This window comes from Rhinatrema bivittatum, chromosome 9 (assembly GCF_901001135.1).
Source record: "Rhinatrema bivittatum chromosome 9, aRhiBiv1.1, whole genome shotgun sequence".
In the NCBI taxonomy this organism is placed as follows: domain Eukaryota; kingdom Metazoa; phylum Chordata; class Amphibia; order Gymnophiona; family Rhinatrematidae; genus Rhinatrema; species Rhinatrema bivittatum.
This window is the reverse complement of record NC_042623.1, coordinates 61682045-61701737: the sequence shown is the minus strand read 5'-3', so window position 1 is coordinate 61701737 and position 19693 is coordinate 61682045. Positions and strand designations below refer to the sequence as shown.

General features: G+C 45.6%; 1 protein-coding gene across 3 annotated transcripts in view; it reads right to left on the bottom strand.

Moving 5' to 3' along the window:
• Positions 1-19693, bottom strand: part of CPNE8 (copine 8) — a 587797-nt gene that overhangs the window by 533435 nt on the left and 34669 nt on the right. The window contains exon 1 of one of the 3 annotated variants that reach the window (XM_029615272.1): positions 15522-15916. The exons of the other annotated variants lie outside the window; for them this stretch is intronic. Coding sequence (XP_029471132.1) covers positions 15522-15649 — 128 coding nt within the window. The 5' untranslated portion in view covers positions 15650-15916. Of the gene's footprint in view, positions 1-15521; positions 15917-19693 lie in introns of those variants that run through there. 3 annotated transcript variants of the gene reach the window in all.

Sequence of the window (19693 nt, the reverse complement as noted above, 5' to 3'; positions counted from 1 at the left end):
AGATTATAAAATCAACTCAAAGCAGGAGGGCAGGAGTGCTAGGGGAAGAAGGAGTAGGAGTAGGGACAGGAGGAGAGAGAGGCAGGAGAAAAGGAATAGGAGGCGGCAGGAGGCAGGAGGGGGAAGGGGATAGGCAGGTGAGGACGGAGGGAAGAGGACAGCAGGCTAAGGATAGACAGAGAGGTCAGAGGGGAAGGGAGTTGGCAGGGCAAGGAAAGGAGGGGAGAAGAGAGGGGAGAGGGGAATAGGAGGGAGACTGAGAAAAGGGAGGACACCTCTCCAGAAGCGGAAGTGGCACCCCCTTCTGGCAGTCAGGCAGCAGGATGGCCTCGTCTCTGGGCTATCAAGTTCAGTGTCCAGGAGAACAAGATGGTCATTAAAGGGATCCTGTAGCATTTTGCAATGCTCTTTAGCAACCAGGCGGCCAAGACCTCAAAGGCAGCCAAGGGCCAGATCTGGTGCAACACAGCCCGGGACATCACCACACACAGTGGAGTACTTCGCAGTGGGGAGCAGGTGCTGCACAGGTACCAGTATATCAAGGGGCAGCTAAAAGCCAAGGTGGCTGCGAGAAATAAATATCAAAGGCGGATCGGAGGAGGAGCCCCTTGTTCCATCGTCCTCACCCCCATGAAGGAGCGTCTCGTGGAAAGGTTAGGACTGGATGTGTTCAAGGGCATGCCTGAGTGGCTGGACACCATACGAGCCACATGGGGGTACACCTTAGACACATATGGGCAGAGCTGGTGCACCTCTGGAGGGGTGTCAACAGGCAGAACCAGATCCTGCGCAAGCAAATACACAGAACATGACCACGCTGGCCGCAGCTGTGAACAGCATGTCAAATGTGCATACACAGCTCCTGCAATGAATGCCTGAGCCACCCTCTGATTCATCACCAGCATCACTGGAGTCCACACCCCGCAGCAGTCTCTGGGATGACAGTCGCCCGAGGGGTAGGCCCCCAAGTGGCAAGAGGCCATAAACTATCTAAAGTGGTGCCATCGAATGGCAAATAAATGTTGTTCCAACACTCCTGGGCAGGCACCTCTACAGAGTTGCTGTGCCGTCTAGATGGAAGAAGCCTGCTGGGCCCATCCTCACTACAGAGTGGCCGTGCCAGCTCGCAGAAGGAATGGTGTACTGTCAGCCATTGTGGGGCAGCAGCCTAACTCTAAAGACCTCCATGATGTTCTGCCCATATTCCATCCTCCTTGAAGCAGCCTCCAGTCATGGTCCAGCTGCTGCCTCTTCTCATCATGTCTCATGTCCTGCTCTGGATTCAGGTGTCTCATCTCATCGCAGTTCCTGCTACCTCCATGCTGCTGGTGTCTTATCTCAGCTCCTGTAGCTGCTGCCTCATTGCTGCTGGGTCTCCTCCTGGGCCTGCTGCCTTCTTGCTGCGCTCTTTGGTCTTGATCCAATTGCCTTATTGCTGTGCTCTTTGGTCCTGGTCCAGCTGCCTTCTTGCTGAACTGTGCTACCTTGGCCCTTAGTCTGTCCCCTTGACTGCACTCTTTCAACATGGACTGTCTGGGGCCTTTTCCTAGCATTAACATAGTAAGGCTGCTATCAGTTACAATATTAAATGTGTACTGTAGCTATTGAGGTTGCCACTTCCGATTTCTATGTTCTTAGTTGTAATCATGATTGTGCCAAAAGGATAAGATGCTAAGCCTTTACGTGTAATGATGTCATTTCAAACAATGTATGTACAGGTCTACACAGAATGTGCTGTTCATTAAATGTGCAATGCTTTGTGCTAATTGCTATCTTGTCCTTGCAGAATGTATTACCTAAGACATGCAATTTATTTCAAACAGTGTCCGTTAATAAAGTGGTCACTGGTCTGAAAAATACACTTACTGGTTGGCTCCTTTCATTGTGTGTTTTTTGTGTTAGCAGTTCACTAGGAAGAAGGTTTGCCTCCACATGACCTTGCATGCTAGAATGTATTTATTTATTTTAGACATTTTATATACTGTTGTTCCATATAAAGATCACAACAGTTTACAAAAGTAACATTAATACTGCCCTTGCACATTACAACTTGCCACATATCTAGCAGGCAAGATCTTTAGCCTAGGTCAACACTTCTCAACCAGTGTGTCGCCAAGCACCGGCAGGTGTGTCGCACGCTCCCGGTCTGTCCCGCTGCTCTTTCTTCCCTGCTGCAGTTGCCACTGGGCTATCAGTACGTTCAAGCCCAGTGGGAACAGCAGCGGTGGTAGAAGAAGCAGTGGCACATGCGGCTGAACTTTTCTTCTTCCCGCGCCCCCTGTGACCCGGAACAGGAAGTGATACGCAGCGGCAGCAGCAGCGGCCCCCGAGCAATCGAAGCAGCCGGTAATCGGGAAAGGAGACAGCAGCATGAGCCTCCTGCGGCCGATGGGATTCTTCTTTCTTGACCTGCGGGGGCTGGAGGAGGAATCTGCTGCAGCTACCATTTGTGCTCAGGGGGGGGGTGGGGAGAGAGGAAGTGAGTGAGAGAAAGAGAGAGAAGCAGCCAGCCAGCCAGCCTGTGTGTGATTGAGAGAAACTGGTCAGAGAGCTGATGTGTGTGTATATGTGAGAGACAATGAAAGTGACTGTTCAGGGAGATGACTGATATGTATGTGAGAGTGTGAGACATTAGTCAGGGAGGTGACTGATGTGTGTGTGTGTGTGTGTGTGAGAGAGAGAGAGAAAAAGCATAGACGTGAGAAATCTGGGTATGTGAGAAAGCATGGGCGTAAGAAGCCTGGTGTTGGGAAGGGGGGGGGGGGGAAAGAAAGCATTGGTATGAGAAGCCTGATTATGTGAGAGAGCATGGGAGTGGGAAGCCTTTGCGTGTGTGCATGCATGAGAGAGAGAGACTGGTTGGTAAGGTGACGGTATGTGTGAGAGAAAGAGACTGGTGTGTGTGAATGTGAGAGAAAGAATGTGATTCAGGGAATGAGAAGCCTGTGCACGTGGAGAGCGAGCATGGAAATGAGAGAGAGACTGATGTGTGTGTAACAGAGAGAAAGTGATTATAGGAATGAGAAGCCTGTGCATGTGAAGAGAGTGAGCATGGGAGTGAGAAACCTGGGTGTGTGTGAGACACAGCATGGGAGGGAGAAGCCTGTATATCTGAAAGAGAACATGGGAGTAGGAAGCCTGTGTGTGTGTGTATGCGTGTGTGTGAGAGAGAGAAAGAAAGTGATTATGGGAATGTGAAGCCTGTGCATGTGAAGAGTGAGCATGGGAGTGAGAAACCTGGGTGTGTGTGAGACACAGCATGGGAGGGAGAAGCCTGTATATCTGAAAGAGAACATGGGAGTAGGAAGCCTGTGTGTGTGTGTATGCATGAGAGAGATCAGGTGACTGGTGTGTATGTGTGTGTGTGAGAGAGAGAAAGAAAGTGATTATGGGAATGAGAAGCCTGTGCATGTGGAGAGAACAAGCATGAGAGTGAGAGACTGGTGAGAGTGTGTGTGTGTGTGTGTGTGTGTGAGACAGAGAAAGTGATTATGTGAGAAGCCCATATATGTAAGTAGAACATGGGAGTGGAAAGCCTGTGTGTGTGTGTGTATGGCATGAGAGAAACTGTTCAGGAAGGTGACTGGTGTGTGTGTGTCAAAGACTGTTTGGGAGATGATTGGTGTGTGAGAGACAGAAACTGGTCATGGGGGCATGACTGGTATGGTGTGTGTGTGTGTAAGAGACATGGGCACTAAGGAAGAGGACCATGAGTATAGAGCTTAGCTTCTACTGCTGCTTCTGGTGTGTGCCATGGCCTGCATGGAAGGGGAGCAGGAGAGCTGCTGGAGGGGGTAAGTAAAGGTGGCTTTTTAAGTTTATTTTTCTTGATTAACTGCCATTTTAATTATTTAATATGATGTGATGTCTGCTTTTTTGAAATATTTTATTGGTGTTTGGAGAATGTTTAATAGTTTTTATGAGTTTTTAATATGAGTTATTCTGTTCATAGCTGTTTTGAAACATTTATTCTGCTTATTAGTATAGTTTTACAATTATTTCTGTGTGGGGATATATAGCTGCTTGCTAGTTCTGTTTTCCTAATAAGAGGAATATTGGTTTTTAGGGCCTGATTTAATATTTGTAGTGTTGCCTTTTCATAGATAGGGTTGCTCCTGTTTGAGTGTATTCCATAATACAGGTGTAACTGTGTGCGGATTAGTTTATGTGCATTACTACAGATCCTGGGAGTATGTTAGGTCGGTTCTGTGTCTGTTACCGAGATGAGATATTTTACTAGCATGTAAGCGTTTGTATCAGTCTTTATTTGTTGTGTTTTCTCAAGAGGACATGCATTGGTGGTAAACTGCTGTCTTTTCATAAGTAGGGCTATTGAGCCTGGAAGTAGAAGGGATTTGAGTTGCTGTTACTGAGATGACACCAGAACCAGAATATCTTTTTTGTAGGGTGAGTTGTATGGGGAATGTCATAATTCTGCTTTACATCCATTATTGTGGGTCAGGGGGGTTTCCGTGGATGCAAACTGTACGTTTACATCTAGCCCTGAGACGATCATGGGTCAGTGTGTCATGCGTGTGAGAACCATCTGTCAGGTGTGTTCCGACAGAAAAAAGGTTGAGAACCACTGGCCTAGGTAATACAACTGCACACTCAGTGTATACTCCTAAGGAAGACAGCAAGAGCTAAAGAAGAAGCTCATTTCTGGGGCCTGTAGTATTGCCTCTTGTTGCTTTCTTTACACTGCATACTCTTAGCTAATTCCAGCTTACATGGGCCTGTATGTGAGTTGGACAGTAGCAAGCTAGTGCACATAATATATTGTGAACATATAGAGCTTGTGTGGTGTTAAGGGGAAGCTAGAATCATCATCACTCAAGACTTGATCTTCGCACCCATTATTTGTGTCATGACTCAAAGGCTATCTGTAACCAAACATTTGTAGCTTTCACACTAAACCAAATATGACGTCAACTTGCTGACTTTTGGCACAGAGTGTCAGCTACTGTGTGACAACTAGAGAGGAGAAGCAAGGGAGTAGAAGGTCCACAGGTGAAGAGCAGAAGGCCTAGAGGCCTGCAGCTACTGCTTGGGACCTGGCAGAATTCCACAGACTGACTGCCATCTCTGTAGTGGGCAGCCTTCAGGATATGGATGTTACCTGTAAGGTCACCCTTACCTTACACGTACTATACATATCCGTAAGCCATGCCAGAACAGGGATGGCAGTCTGTGGAAGTTTGCCTGGTCCCAAGCAGCAGCAGCAGCCATCTAGGCCCTATATTCTTTGCCTGTAGGCATCCTGGACAAGACACAACTCCCTCAATCCTCCTCCCTAGTTGTCACACATTAGCTGACACACTGTGTCAACAATCAGCAAGTACATAGCGGTGTTGAAGGGATAGGTTGGTTAGTGTACTAGTGAAGTGCCTAAAGTGCTTAGCAAAGCCAGTCATCTATATTCTCAGCATATATAGGCACAGCACCTCTATGTATGCACAGGAAAGTTAGTGACCTACTTATGGCAGAAATAAGGTAGCCCGACCCTGCCAGCGTATACAGAGGACAGAGTTAGAGTCAAATGATGCGTCCTGGGGTGGCAGCCTATATGTAAAGTGTGCATGACATGATCAACTGAGAGGAGGTTAATGAGACCACTGACTGGAAAAAGAGACTCTCAATTAGGACTTGTGCCACGTCTTGGGAACCAGACAACCAAAACAAACGCCTGGCATACACACACACACACACACACAAGCCCCTGCACGGGGTAACTCAGTACTTGCTGCCACAAAACTATCATCATGCAAACCGTTCATCTGAATCAATCCAACATCAATGGCATTACGTGGTCCTTGCAACTCCACGTTACATCCATCACAGCATCCCCTCATTCAGCAGCCGGCTTCTTAACACCCACTACTTCCCTCCCTAAAGTTGCAAGCCTCTGTGACAGCTTGAGCTCTGGGTAGCCTGCACAGCCCCTAATAACTGGACTATTAGGCCCACTCCAAGTAGTGCTGGAAAAGCATCCATATTGGGGGGGGGGGGGGCAGCAGTGTGCATGACAGGCAAATGACAACTAATACGTACACATAAGACTGCATATTTTACATGTGATGCTGGCAAATTTCACACCTCCGCCCCTTTCTCAACACTAGGTATAAACTGGGGAAATGTTGGAGTGCAAGCCGTGAGGCCATTCATACTGCAGGCCATATGCTCAGCTGTCAAAGGCGCCCCCTTCTCAAGAGTGCAAGCACTCGATCACTGCTGTTCTAAAGCTGTGTGTGCAAAATGAATGCACACACACTGCCTGCTGTGGAGTATGGATTGCTGTGGAAAGGGAAGGACCTCTGAGTGCAACAGCACCCCCAGACACAGAGACTAACACAGACACCCATGTAGTGACACCTAAGCCCTTCAGTTTGGAGATGTTTCTGGAATGTTTGATGACAAACATTCCAGAAACATACACATTGCCCATGTGAAGGTGCACACTCATACACTTATCTTTTGAGTATATAATACCTGCAGCACTTCCTGCACCTTCACATGGGCAATGTGTATGTTTCTGGAATGTTTGTCATCAAACCACATAGATATCTGTGGCTACTTGTTCCTAACTGCTAATGAGATAGTCTGAGTCCTTCTCCTTGGCACAGATTATCTATACCTGGCCACGTAAAACACACCCGTCACAGACATATATGGAAACCTACTTTGTCTTTGGTAATGGCATGGGCCCCTGAAGGGCTTAGGTGTCACTACATGGGTGTCTGGCAAGACACCAACACAGAAAGGCCATCAGCCATCATGGCAACCACGTGAGACCTCTGGGAGCAGTAGGCCTATACATTCAGCACTGAGTTGCGTTTACAACAGAGGCAGCTTGTAGGCTCATTAAGTCATCAGCTCACAACAGTTTCTCTAGCCATAATGCTATACACAGAGCATATCATTCACAGTGTAGGAGCCCACTGTCCTGCTCACCACTAACTGTAAAAGTGACGTACACCACAAAAGGCACAGCCTAGAGCAGGGGTCGGGAACCTTTTTGGCTGAGAGAGCCATGAACGCCACATATTTTAAAATGTAATTCCGTGAGAGCCATACAAGACCTACCAAATTAATTTACTACAACCCCCTACTCTCCTGACGCCCCCCCAAGGCCTGCCAAATTAATTTACTACAACCCCCCACCCTCCTGACCCCCCCCAAGACCTGCCAAAAGTCCCTGGTGGTCCAGCGGGGGTCCAGGGCTCGCAGACAAATCTTTAATAAAAAAGTAAAAATCTAACAAAAACCCCCACCCTCCTGACGCCCAAGACCTCCAAAATGAATTTACTACAACCCCCATCCTCCTGACCCCCCCCCCCCCCAAGACCTGCCAAAAGTCCCTGGTGGTCCAGCGGGGGTCCAGGAGCGGTCCGGGAGCAATCTCCTGGACTTGGGCTGTCGGCTGCCAATAGTCAAAATGGCGCCGACGGCCCTTTGCCCTCACTATGTCACTGGGGTCGACCAATGGCAGCGGTAGCCCCTGTGACATATGTTAGGGCAAAGGGCCATCGACGCCATTTTGATTACTGGCAGCCGACGGCCCTTTGCCCTTACTATGTCACAGCCCAAGTCCAGGAGATTGCTCCCGGACCGCTCCTGGACCCCCGCTGGACCACCAGGGACTTTTGGCAGGTCTTGGGGGGGGGGGGGGGGGTCAGGAAGGGGGGGGGTTGTAGTAAATTAATTTTGGAGGTCTTGGGGGTCGTCAGGAGGGTGGGGGTTTTTGTTAGATTTTTTTTTATTAAAGATTTGTCTGCGAGCCAGATGCAGCCATCAAAAGAGCCACATCTGGCTCGCGAGCCATTGGTTCCCGACCCCTGGCCTAGAGGATAGCAGCTCTTCTTCGTGATAGGCATGTTGATCAGCAAGCACCTGCAAGCATGAAAGCACAGGAAAGTGTGGGGTGATTTTGGAAATGGAACTATCTGCAAGCTGTTTGCCACAGGAGTGTTCAGTCTATGTGCTTTAAGGGAGGTCACAGATGGCACCAGGACTGTAAGAGATACTAGCCATAGCTAAAACCTAAATACTCTGCATTTTTTCTGGGTACAGACATATGACCATACAGCTGCACCACATGCCTATCATTGAGCCATAATGGGCAAAGGCCTTGCAGCATCCTGACATCTCCATATCTGAGTAAGGCTACTGTGACAGCTGAGTTGAAGCCCATAGGTTTAAACACATCTTACAGTTGACTTCAGAGATGTTAATCTTTGCTCAGGAGAGACGTGTGTGCTCTAAGGGTGCTTATACACTTTATTGTGCAGGAGATATCTCAAATGTTATAGCAAAATACAAGTGAAGGCAGGACACCATCTGATTCCCAATCCTGCCTTCATAGAGCCAGTTGTGCATCCTGGTGTAGGCTCCCCGAGAAGCTAACAGTACCTAAATGACAATATGCCGGGCAAGGCTCTCACCTTCTGCACATGATCATTTATACATTGCATAGCTAGATGTAGTATGGTACATCTGTATCAGGGTGCATGCAACCACCAAGAGGAATGCTAGCCTGGAAGGACGTGAATGCATTGTCGGAATGGCACCAGGTAGCAGAGACGCTTTACCCAAGGCTGCAAGGCAATGCTTGCTACTACAGCACTCTGATGTCTACAGTAGGGTTACCAATTGGCTTCAAATTTCAGGACAGGTAAATCCTGTCCTCGTTTGGAACCCATTACATTCTGGGATTTCATGCGATTCCCCTATAGCTTTTCAGAGTGTCACCAAGACTATCAATACCTGCATGCATGGGAGTAATACCAGGACTGGATAACATGTCCTGCAAATCTGGATCCAGTCAGAAAACCTAGTCTGCAGTGACTCTAAAACTGGTGAGGCAGTGGTGTCAGCTGTGTCTAGGCACGCCTATGTGACAGTAAGCCTATCCAGTACAGGTGCATTACTTCCCATGCACACATTTCTCTGCTACAGAATGAGGCAGTAAATTGTGAAATCTGTCAGTGAAACCTTAACCTGTCTACCTGTCTCTTTAGGCTGTGCCTTTAAACTTCAGAGCTATTTGAGAGGTACAGCATTTCTAGAGATGTAGCTCTCCATGTTCAAGGCGCAGCTGTGGTGGCATCACACTTGTGCCACTATCTCATAAACTTGTAATTGCTAGGATAGGGGCCATGGGGAGACCTGGCAAGCCACATGGCACTAGCTAGGCCACAAACTGTCGTGCCACACATGCATCTTTTAGTGTCACTATCAGGCAGAACACATTATGGCAGCCACATGTCTTTGATGTAATCTTTACTTTCACAACTGTTATTCAAGTACAGTCTACTGCTCCATAGTCAAAACGAATCATGAGTAGGCATATGTGTTTTGAGTTATACCGTGACCTACACAGAGAAGTAGTGAGAGAAAGAAAGATGATAGCGAGGAGAGCAGCAGCTAACAGTCTACTGGCCTCCCTTCCCTAAAAGGGGATGTGGTAGGTGAGGCCTATCAGGCAAAGTAAAGTTGTATAAGGTTTTGCAGAAGCTGGCTACCACTCAGCATGCTGTTCTCGGCTCGTGCAGGAACTCCAGGTCTGGGCTGCCTGGGACGAAAGGACTGAGACCTACCCAAAGGTTGAGCCCTCTGAAAAGCTGCTTCTCTGTAGGGTCGAAAATGCTTGGATCTCCTAGTTTGAGCTCTCATGCTGAAGGAGGGTGGCATCTGTTTCTTATCCCCTGGCAACCGAGGAACCTGGGACTCACCACCCTTATTGGCCATTTTCTCTATCTCGCTCCCAAACAAGAGCGAGCCTTTAAAATGTAACTGGTTTGTTATAATGTAAACCGGAGTGAAGGCAATGTCTGCTATACCTCGGTATATAAACGAATGCTAAATAAATAAATAAAAGGAAGCTTCGTAAGGATAGACTTGGAGGTTGCATCAGCCAACCAATTTCTCAGCCATAACTGACGCCTGACCGCTATTACTGAAGACATCCCTCTTGCTGAAGTGCAGACTAAATTACAGCCCGCATCTGCCAAAAAAGAGGTTGCTGGTTCCATCAATGCCCTGGCATTCACACCAGATTCATTGACCTCCTTAGAGAGACACAAACAAAAGCAAGCCACCGGGAACAAGACGCTATCTGCAAATTCATTGCCTTTGCTTCAAAGGCCTGCTTAATAATGGCCTCAATCCTCCTATCCTGAACATCCTTCAAGGATGCTCCCCCTTCTATGGGAATAGTTGTCCGCTTGGTAAGAGCACATACCAGTGCATCCACTTTCAGAAAGCGCAATTGCTCTCATGCAGCTGTATCCAGAGGGTACAGACCTTCCAAGACTATTCCCCTTTGAAAATAGCTGCCAGACCAAGGCACTCATCTGAGGGAGGGATCCAAGGATATCACCTCAGGAATTCTCGACTGAGGGAGAGACTGTATGATATTACCACAGGAGAGCAGGGCGAATTAAATTTCCTTCTTCTTTTCTCCTTTTAAAACTTAAAGCAATCCTCAGTAGGAAGATGCATGTCCACCATCTGCTAGAGACAGAGAATACAGGCAGGCTGATGTAATTGCAGGGGTATATATACTGTGATGTCAGCTTTTCTTCTATCTCCACCTGCTGGTAGAAGTGCATAACTCACTGGTTTTGGATTCACCTGTCTGAATGCTAAGAAAAAAAGATATATGGGCTTGATTTAAAAAAAAAAATTCTGGTCACCTAATGTACATGCACAATTTACTCACACAATAGCAAGGGGCGCTTAGCTAAGGGCATCCAGCAACCTTAGCAAAATAGACCAGAAGCGGGATAAAAATGGATGCTCATAGTGAGCTCCTGCTGCAATTATGAGCACCCGATGCGTTTAAGCTCTAGTGACACACAATTCTTCCCTAGCACATCCTTTTTTATGAAGCCCCTCATTTACATACTGCATCAGGTGCCCAGGGGATGTGGCTGTGCACAGATTAGGAAGACGAGCACCCCCAACAGATGGATAAAGCCATCCTCCCATCCTTACTGCTTAGATCCCATCTTTTCTTTCCCTCTCCCTAGCTTGATTCCTGGGTTTTTCTCCACCCTTTCCCCCTTATCACATCAGTTTCAACTTTGGTCCTCTCATCCCTTCCCTGTCAACTCAATTCTGGTCCTTACCTATTCTCTCTCCTGGTAGAATTTCCAATCCACAACAAGCCGAGCACAGCTAGCATGAGTGCTAGATAAAGGGTTACACAGTCCCGAAATTCCAAAAAAGTTTAAATTCAAGAAGATTCTTTTATTTTCAATTGGCAACTCCACTGTATAAGGCAAACATGTTCTCAGAAGGAAGGGTCCCCCGACACGGACCCGTGTTTCGCCAAGGGCTGCATCGGGAGGGACACACAGTACATCTTAACAAGAACTATAAATAGAAAACATAAATAGGACTGTGTTAAAAAGAAAGCACCAATGCCGTACACCATTCAAGTATAAACAAGTGTATAAATCTTACCTGTATCAAATTCACAAGATGACATGGCAGGGAGCGCATTACATGAAAGTCAGCATAGACCTTTAAACATACGGAAAAGGCGCCAAAACATTCGCGGGCCAATCAGCTAAGGAGATGACCCACCAATCGGGACAGAGAGCTCTTGTCCAATCAAAATCAGGTAAAGTGAACCCATTCTATCTCCTTATTTAAACCTCCAGGGGAAACAGAATTGAGGCGGTAAATCCACCGTTGTTCACAGCGAATCAAATGAGTGTCAAAGTCACCACCTCTAGGAAGGGTGGATACTACTTCTAAAATGAAAAAGAATAAATCAGATTCTGTGTGTGACAGGGAGATCCAATGATCCACCAGGGGGGGCAAAGCTCGGGAATGTTTGATGTTAGATCGATGCTCTATAATTCTAGTCCTAATCTGCCTTCTAGTCTTCCCCACATACAGTTTGGAGCAGAGACAGCGTATAGCATAAATAACTCCAGCGGAGCTACAATCAAAATCACCATAAAGTACATAAACTTTACCTGAGCCTGGGTCAGTAAAACTAGAAAGCGTTGAGGTGTGCTTGCAGACTGAACAGTTTCCACACGGTTTGTGAGTACCAGGCACACATCTAGTAAGGTGTTGACAGGAGAAGTCAGAGCGGGTTAGAATGCCCCTCAAATTCCTACCCCTACGATAGGTAAATCTTAGGGAACCCTGAAACAGCTTCGAAAAAGATAAAGCAGACCAATGTCTCCGAATGATGTTGGAAATAGCATGACTAGAGGGTGAAAAAGGTAAGATACAATTCAGGGACTTACTTGTGTCTTTCTGTGTTGGAAAAAAAAAAGAATATCTCTATTCACATACAAAGCTCTCTTAAAGGCGCGTTTCAAAACCTTTGGTGGGTATCCCCTCTGTCTAAACCGGGAGGTCATCTCCTTAGCTTTAGCTATGTATTCAGCCTTCGAAGAGCAGGGCCTATGCAACCAGAGGAATTGACCTGTAGGAATATTAGTCTTTAAGACTTTAGGATGACAGCTGTCGAATCTGAGAATAGTATTACGGTCAGTCTGTTTTCTATAATATTGTAGTCGAAAAAGAGCCATCCTCAATAGAAACAAGCATGTCCAAAAACGAAATCTGAAACCGGTGTAAACAAAGAAAATTGTAAATGCTGGTTGCGATTGTTAAGCCAGTCAAAAAACATATAGAACTGAATCTCAGTTCCTAAACGTCATCTATATAGCGAAACCAGGCATGTATAAAATTCCACCAAATAGACGGCTACACGTGGATTTCCTCAAACTTCGCCACGTATAAACATGCTAGGCTGGGGGCCATCGTGGCCCCCATCGCCGTCCCCTTGATCTGTTGGTAAAGGTGTCTTCAAAACGAAAATTTTTTTTAGTAAGGGCAAGGGTTGTCAATTGCATGAGAAAGGGCGTAGGGACTCTATGTGGTGTTGCACGACAATTGAGGGTGTCCTCAATTACCTGTAATGCCTCCTGTTGGGGAATGTTCGAGTAAAGAGAGACTCTCTCTAAGGTAATCAAAAGACATGGTGAGGCAGGTACCTGTAAATCATTCAACAGAAGAATTAGGTGAGCGGAGTCGCGGACATACAATTTGATACGCAGAACTGCTGGTCTTAAAAAGATGTCAACAAATTGTGAGAGGGGTTCGAGAACCAACCCGATCCCAGACACAATGGGGCGACCTGGAGGATTTATTAAAGTCTTATGTATCTTTGGAAGTACATAAAAAACTGGTGTGACTGGAAGTTCAGCGGTGAGAAAAGTGGCCTCTCGCTGGGTAATATACCGAATAGTCAATGCATTTTGTACTATGGTGCATATATCTAATTTAAGGGGGTCAGTAGGGTCACCTGGTAGAGGAAGATAGAAGGTGGAGTCATTCAGCTGGCGGTTAACCTCAGATCTATAGTCAGCACGGTTCATAATCACAATCCCGCCCCCCTTGTCAGCAGGTTTTTTGATAATCGTCGGATCCTCAGCTAATGAGGAGAGTGACAATCTTTCATCTTTTGTCAAATTATACTGAATATGCTGATGGGTTTGATTGGTGGTCATCTCCTTAGCTGATTGGCCCGCGAATGTTTTGGCGCCTTTTCCGTATGTTTAAAGGTCTATGCTGACTTTCATGTAATGCGCTCCCTGCCATGTAACCTTGTGAATTTGATACAGGTAAGATTTATACACTTGTTTATACTTGAATGGTGTACGGCATTGGTGCTTTCTTTTTAACACAGTCCCATTTATGTTTTCTATTTATAGTTCTTGTTAAGATGTACTGTGTGTCCCTCCCGATGCAGCCCTTGGCGAAACATGGGTCCGTGTCGGGGGACCCTTCCTTCTGAGAACATGTTTGCCTTATACAGTGGAGTTGCCGATTGAAAATAAAAGAATCTTCTTGAATTTAAACTTTTTTGGAATTTCGAGACTGTGTAACCCTTTATCTGGCACAGAATTTCCAATCCATCCATTTCTCCACCTTTCCTTTTCCCTTCTCATCTCATTCGTCTCCCCTCTTCCCCCGCCTCCTGTTCTGGTTTACCATTCCACTACTACCTGGTAATCTGATTTACTAAAGCTTCTTTTACCAAACTTTTCTCCATAAACAGAAAGAAAGACCCTTTTGAAAATAAACATGTTGGGAAATGAAAACTGCTGCACTAAAATTTAAGATAATGTAACTTCTGTACAGTACAGTTTGAAAAACAGGGAATTCTAATAGGAAAATGCGGGCATCACACTACTAACACAACTGCTACAAGTACAATTTCTTGAAACTGAGCATGACTAACTGTGTCCAATTACTTTCAAGAAAATCCTGAAACAGGAAGCCTGCCCATAACCTGGGCGTACACCACCAGGTCTTAGATCCGTCATCTTTCTTTGCTGAGTAGCGATAGCCTTGCTCTCATTCTGAAAGTGCTATGCACAACACTATGCAGAAACTTGAGAGAAATGTGGCTTGTAGCACAAATAATACAATCACAACTCAATTTCCTTACATTACAGGATGTCATTCACACACTATTTTACTGCTTAACAGTACTACAGGTGGTAGCCAGCATGCATCGCCTTCCCCCCCATGCTGTAACACTGGCAGCTGTATGGAAATTTTTTATTAATTTGGCTGCAGGTTCAGTTACACATTGGACTGATCACTGGTCCATCAGATGCTAAACACACTGGAGTTTCTAGCAAAACACTGACATTTTAGAAGGAATGTGTGAAGAAGAATCCATATGTTAGCTGTATATATCATGACTGGAATTTCCTCATTACCATCACAACCAACTCAAAAATTAAGGGGCATTCCTTAAAGTGTAGGAGAGAAACTGGACAAAAGTGATGATATAAATAGAAGAATCCTGCACTTCATCCCAAAGAGATGCATATCAAATATATAACTCTACCTATTCTCGCCATCATGTGTCAGTTTTCTTTTCCAGCCAGGGATTTTATTTCCTTCACATATAATAGAAGCTCTAAGCACCTCAAAGCGGAAAAAAAACCAAAAGTTCCTTTAAACCTCACCAAAGAAAATTCTCAGGCTGTAAAGTTATGTGGAATTATTTTCAGGCTACTTGAGATATTTTACTGCCTGCATGTGTCGGAATGTGGCAAGAAAACCGCATTTGGAGCCAGGGGGAAAATCGAACAGATTCTTGCAGTTCCCAATTCTTTACCAAGGGACTCTTGCCTGCTCTGCTCCACTCAGCGAGACATTTTTTTCTTTCATAACATAATTTTATAAGGGGATCCCAAAAGCCCCTCCTCCCCAGGGTCCCTTCATACACCTCACTGCGATCAAGCAAAGAGCAAAGCTGTGATTTCTCGTGACTTCCAGTTGTAGCGGTGTCTGAGAAAAGCAACGTTTTAAATCAGCAAGAATGAGATATAAGTAGTATTTTTTAAAAAATCAGTACAAAGTTTGAAGTTGGGAGAAAGGGTTAAGAGAGTGCAACCCCGGGGTATGAACCTTTTCCCCAGTCCGAGATGTACATAGCCAGTGTCTGGACAGAAAAAATAAAAGCAAGCACTGACCTGCAGGAGACAGTTATCTCCACTCTGGTGGCCGGGATGCTGTTGCTCAGAGGGTTAAAGTCCCCAAGGGTCGCCATATTCGGAAAGCCACCCCCCGCCTCCAGTCTCGACTTGTCCAGTGAGTACATGAGGGGGGACTGAGCAGGTCGGAGCAAACGCACCCTTAGGAGCTCGACTCCACAGTGATTACTGTCAGCTCGGAGGAGGCGGAGAGGAAGGAAACTACCAGAGGAAAAGGAGTGGACGACGGGGGAGGGTGAAAAAAAAAGTGAACCACGTCAAAGAGGGGAGGGAGAGGAAGGCGGAACACCCCAGGACCGTTGACAGGAAAGTACCGCAATACAATCCCCAGCCACCAGCTCGGGAGCGCGAGCCACTGAGAGAGAGAATGCTGCGCCGGGGCAGGGGCAGGGGCGAGGGGCGTGAGTGCCGAGCGAATGATTCAGCCCGAGACGTCAACTCTCACAACAAACAGCCGCACGTGACCCGGGAACGGTTCCAAAGGTTTCCCTCTGCTGCTCCTAGGAGCTGAGCTAGGACGGCTCCACTGGGCACAAGTGGACCCGCGGGGAGGGGAAGCAAGATTGGTAGATGAGAAGGGGTGGGGAGATCGCATGCTCTTATCACACGGAGGCCACGGTATCCGTTTAATAACCGCACATAAAACACAGCCCCAAGCCCAGCACAAGCTAAACAGCACACACAGAGCACTAATTGCATTGTTATGGCATCAACGTATTTGATTTTTTGTTAAGTCACCAAGCTCGTTTCCCGACTTCTCAACATCCTTCCACTTCTTTGGTATGAGAAAGATGAAAATACAAAACATTCACGGAATAGAGACTTTCTGTAAAGGAATGTAAGGAAAGACATTAAAATCCCAGAAGGCTCCTCGATCATCTTGAAATGGTGTTGTAAAGCCTCAGCTAACCCTATACTGAGCCTATTAAATAACCCTGTAGTGCTACTGTCGATGCAAAGAAAAGGTAGCGAGACATCAAAACATGTCATCAAGGCGGCCCCTAGGTGGCCAAGGATGCTTCACACAGCCGCCTCCCATAGCCTCCCTCTCTATTTTTATTTGAATGAGGGGTCCCAACAGCTAGCCGTTGGGACCCTTATGGTGAGGAACAATAGTAGGTGGACACAGCCCAAGGGATAGATCCGGAAGGGGGAAATGTAGGGCAATTAATATAGCAAGCACGGTTGGTCACAAAAGTTAAGGTGGGAAAGCAACAGAAAAGGTAATAAAAGGTCCAGGTCAGGGCAGACAAAGCAGCAGGAGAGAGGCAGGGAGGCAACAGAGGTTTTATACTTCTTCAGAGTTTCAGCAGGGAATCCTCTTTGTTTCATTTAATATAAATACACCTGGGCATTGCTTATAAGGACTGCGGAGTATGGCAGTCCCATTACAGTACCATCATCGAGATCGCAAGGTCAGTGTCCTAACCTGGTTCAGAACAAGGGAAACAGGAGAGGAGATTGGTTCACGGATCAACTGATTAAATGCAGCTGGATATCAGGTACAGGGGCAGTCTGTAGTGTAATCCTCCTCCTTATAAAGCAGAGTAAAATTACTTGGAAGAGGGTGTTTGTGTTTCTAGCACCTGAATTTATGGAACTAGAATAGCGCAGTATACACTGGGCAGCATGTTTTTGCTGTTGCCACCTGATGTTGTGTTTTTCACAACATAGCATTAGAGCCTGTGGATTGGTAAAGTCTGGGATGGGAATAGAAGCAGATAAGTCTCAGGACAATGAGGGACTGGAGAGAGAGAAATGAAAAGAAGTGGCACAGGATAGGGAGGGATCACAGTGAGATGCAGACAGAAGAGGAATGGTCAGGGACCTGAGAGGGACCAGCCAAGGAGCACGGTGAGAGGCCAGACAGAGATGCAGACAGATGAGGAGCAGCAGGGACATGAGAGAGATCCAGATGCAGAGTGGCGAGGGACCAGAGCTAGAGATGCAGAGGTGGAGTGGCATAGGAGCTGAGAGAGAAACAGGCAGACGAGGAGCGACATGGATATAAATAATATAAGAAATTACCATACTGGGTCAGACCAAGGATCCATCAAGCCCAGCATCCTGTTTCCAACAGTGGCCAATCCAGACCATAAGAACCTGGCAATTACCCAAACACTAAGAAGATCCCATGCTACTAATGCAATTAATAGCAGTGGCTATTTTCTAAGTCAACTTGATTAATAGCAGGTAATGGACTTCTCCTCCAAAAACGTATCCAAACCTTTTTTAAACCCAGCTACACTAACTGCCATAACCACATCCCCTGTCAACAAATTCCAGAGTTTAATTATGCGCTGAGTAATAAAGAATTTTTTCCAATTAGTTTTAAATGTGCTACATGCTAAGTCGGGGCAGAGGAGCATGGGGAATAAAGCAATATTTCAAAGTCTGGGTTATCAGAAGTGTAGCTGAACTCAAGCTGAGGCCCCCCCCCCACACACACACACACACACAGACAGACACAACTTTTGTCACTGTACACAATAGTAAGCTGCAGATAAACAAAGGTCGATACATTCCTTTCCCCACATTTAGGCATGCAGCTATACTTGCTACAAGAAATGGGTTTGATATGTTTTAGAATAATTGCATCTTACAGCAAAATATCATGCTCTGACACATGTACAGTTGTCTTTTTACAGGTGACTGGTATCTGAGGCAGAAGGGTAAGCTGCTGAGATCCCAGCATGGTGATGGGGTTTTCTTGGTATAATAACAATCAGTAAAGCAGAAAATTTATGGTAGGGCAACTGGAAGTTTAGGAGAAAATTCAATTATTTAGCCTCACTTGGGTTGCATAATCACACGAAGGGTAATCAATTTCTTCTCATCATGGTTTCAGCCATTGGGCTTTGTTAGCACTCCTAGAAAAGTTGGCAGAAGTTTAAATAATTTGGAATCAAACTGGTTTAAAATAAAATACAATAAGATACATACCAAGATTAAACAAAAACAATGATAAAATTCATACATAGGCAAAAAAAAAATTATCAAAGTGCACGCCTAAAAAAAATTCAAGAAGAGCAGCAAAATAAATAAATAGCAAATGCTGGGTGGAACCATATTCAATGCATCAGGTAAATTAAATAAGGCCGGTTTTAAAAAACAAGTTTTAATTGTTTTTAGAAAGATGCATAAAAGATCAGGGTGGCAAAGTGTTGCTATTCATAGTATGGGATGGAAAAAAGTAATGTCCCATTAGGACAACCACTGGGGCATTCATGATAAAGCAAATAATGAAAGGGTGGAAGAAGCACTCAAGGCCCAGAACAACAAGTATCTTGAAGAAAAAGATGAAGGTCCTGCTTGAGGTAGCATGAAATAGCTATGAGGATGTGTTGTTTGGGGCAACATTCCTAATAAGAACATAAGAAATGTCGTACTGGGTCAGACCAAAGGTCCATCAAGCCCAGCATCCTGTTTCCAACAGTGGCCATCCAAGTCACAAGTACCCAAGTACCCAAACATTAAATTCTACGATTCCCCCTTTCCCTTACCCTCATTTTCCCTTACAAATAATTCCCTTTCAAGTCAGACTTTTGTTAATATTATTACTCATATATATTTGATATGTATACTCTTAGTTTTTCTGTTAAATTAGCACTTTACTTATTCCACTTATGTTCATTGTAAAGCCTTTGGCTGAATTACCGTTTGCTGTAAACCGAGGTGATGTGCATTACATGCCGCGGTATATAAAAAACTATAAATAAATAATTAGATTATTAATATATTATTATTAGATTATTTATTAGATTAATAGGTTATTAATAGATTATTAGGGTGGTGGATGCCTGGAACGCCCTTCCAGAGGAAGTGGTGAAGACCAAAACTGTGAAGGATTTCAAAGGGGCATGGGATATACACTGTGGATCCATAAAGCCTGGAGGATGGGAAAGAAGAGAAGAGGTATGGGCGTGACTTGCGGGAATGGAAGCTACTACCTGGTGATTAATACCCTTATTCAATTAACATTCACACGGTTAATGAGACTCCAACATTGCTCTATGCTTCAACGGCAAGAGCAAATGTGGAAAAGAGGATTTGCATCAGACAACCACCAAAATTGCTCTTTGCTTCAACGGCAAGAGGAAATGTGGAAAAGAGGATTTACATTCAGGCAACAACCAACAAGGTAGCACAGT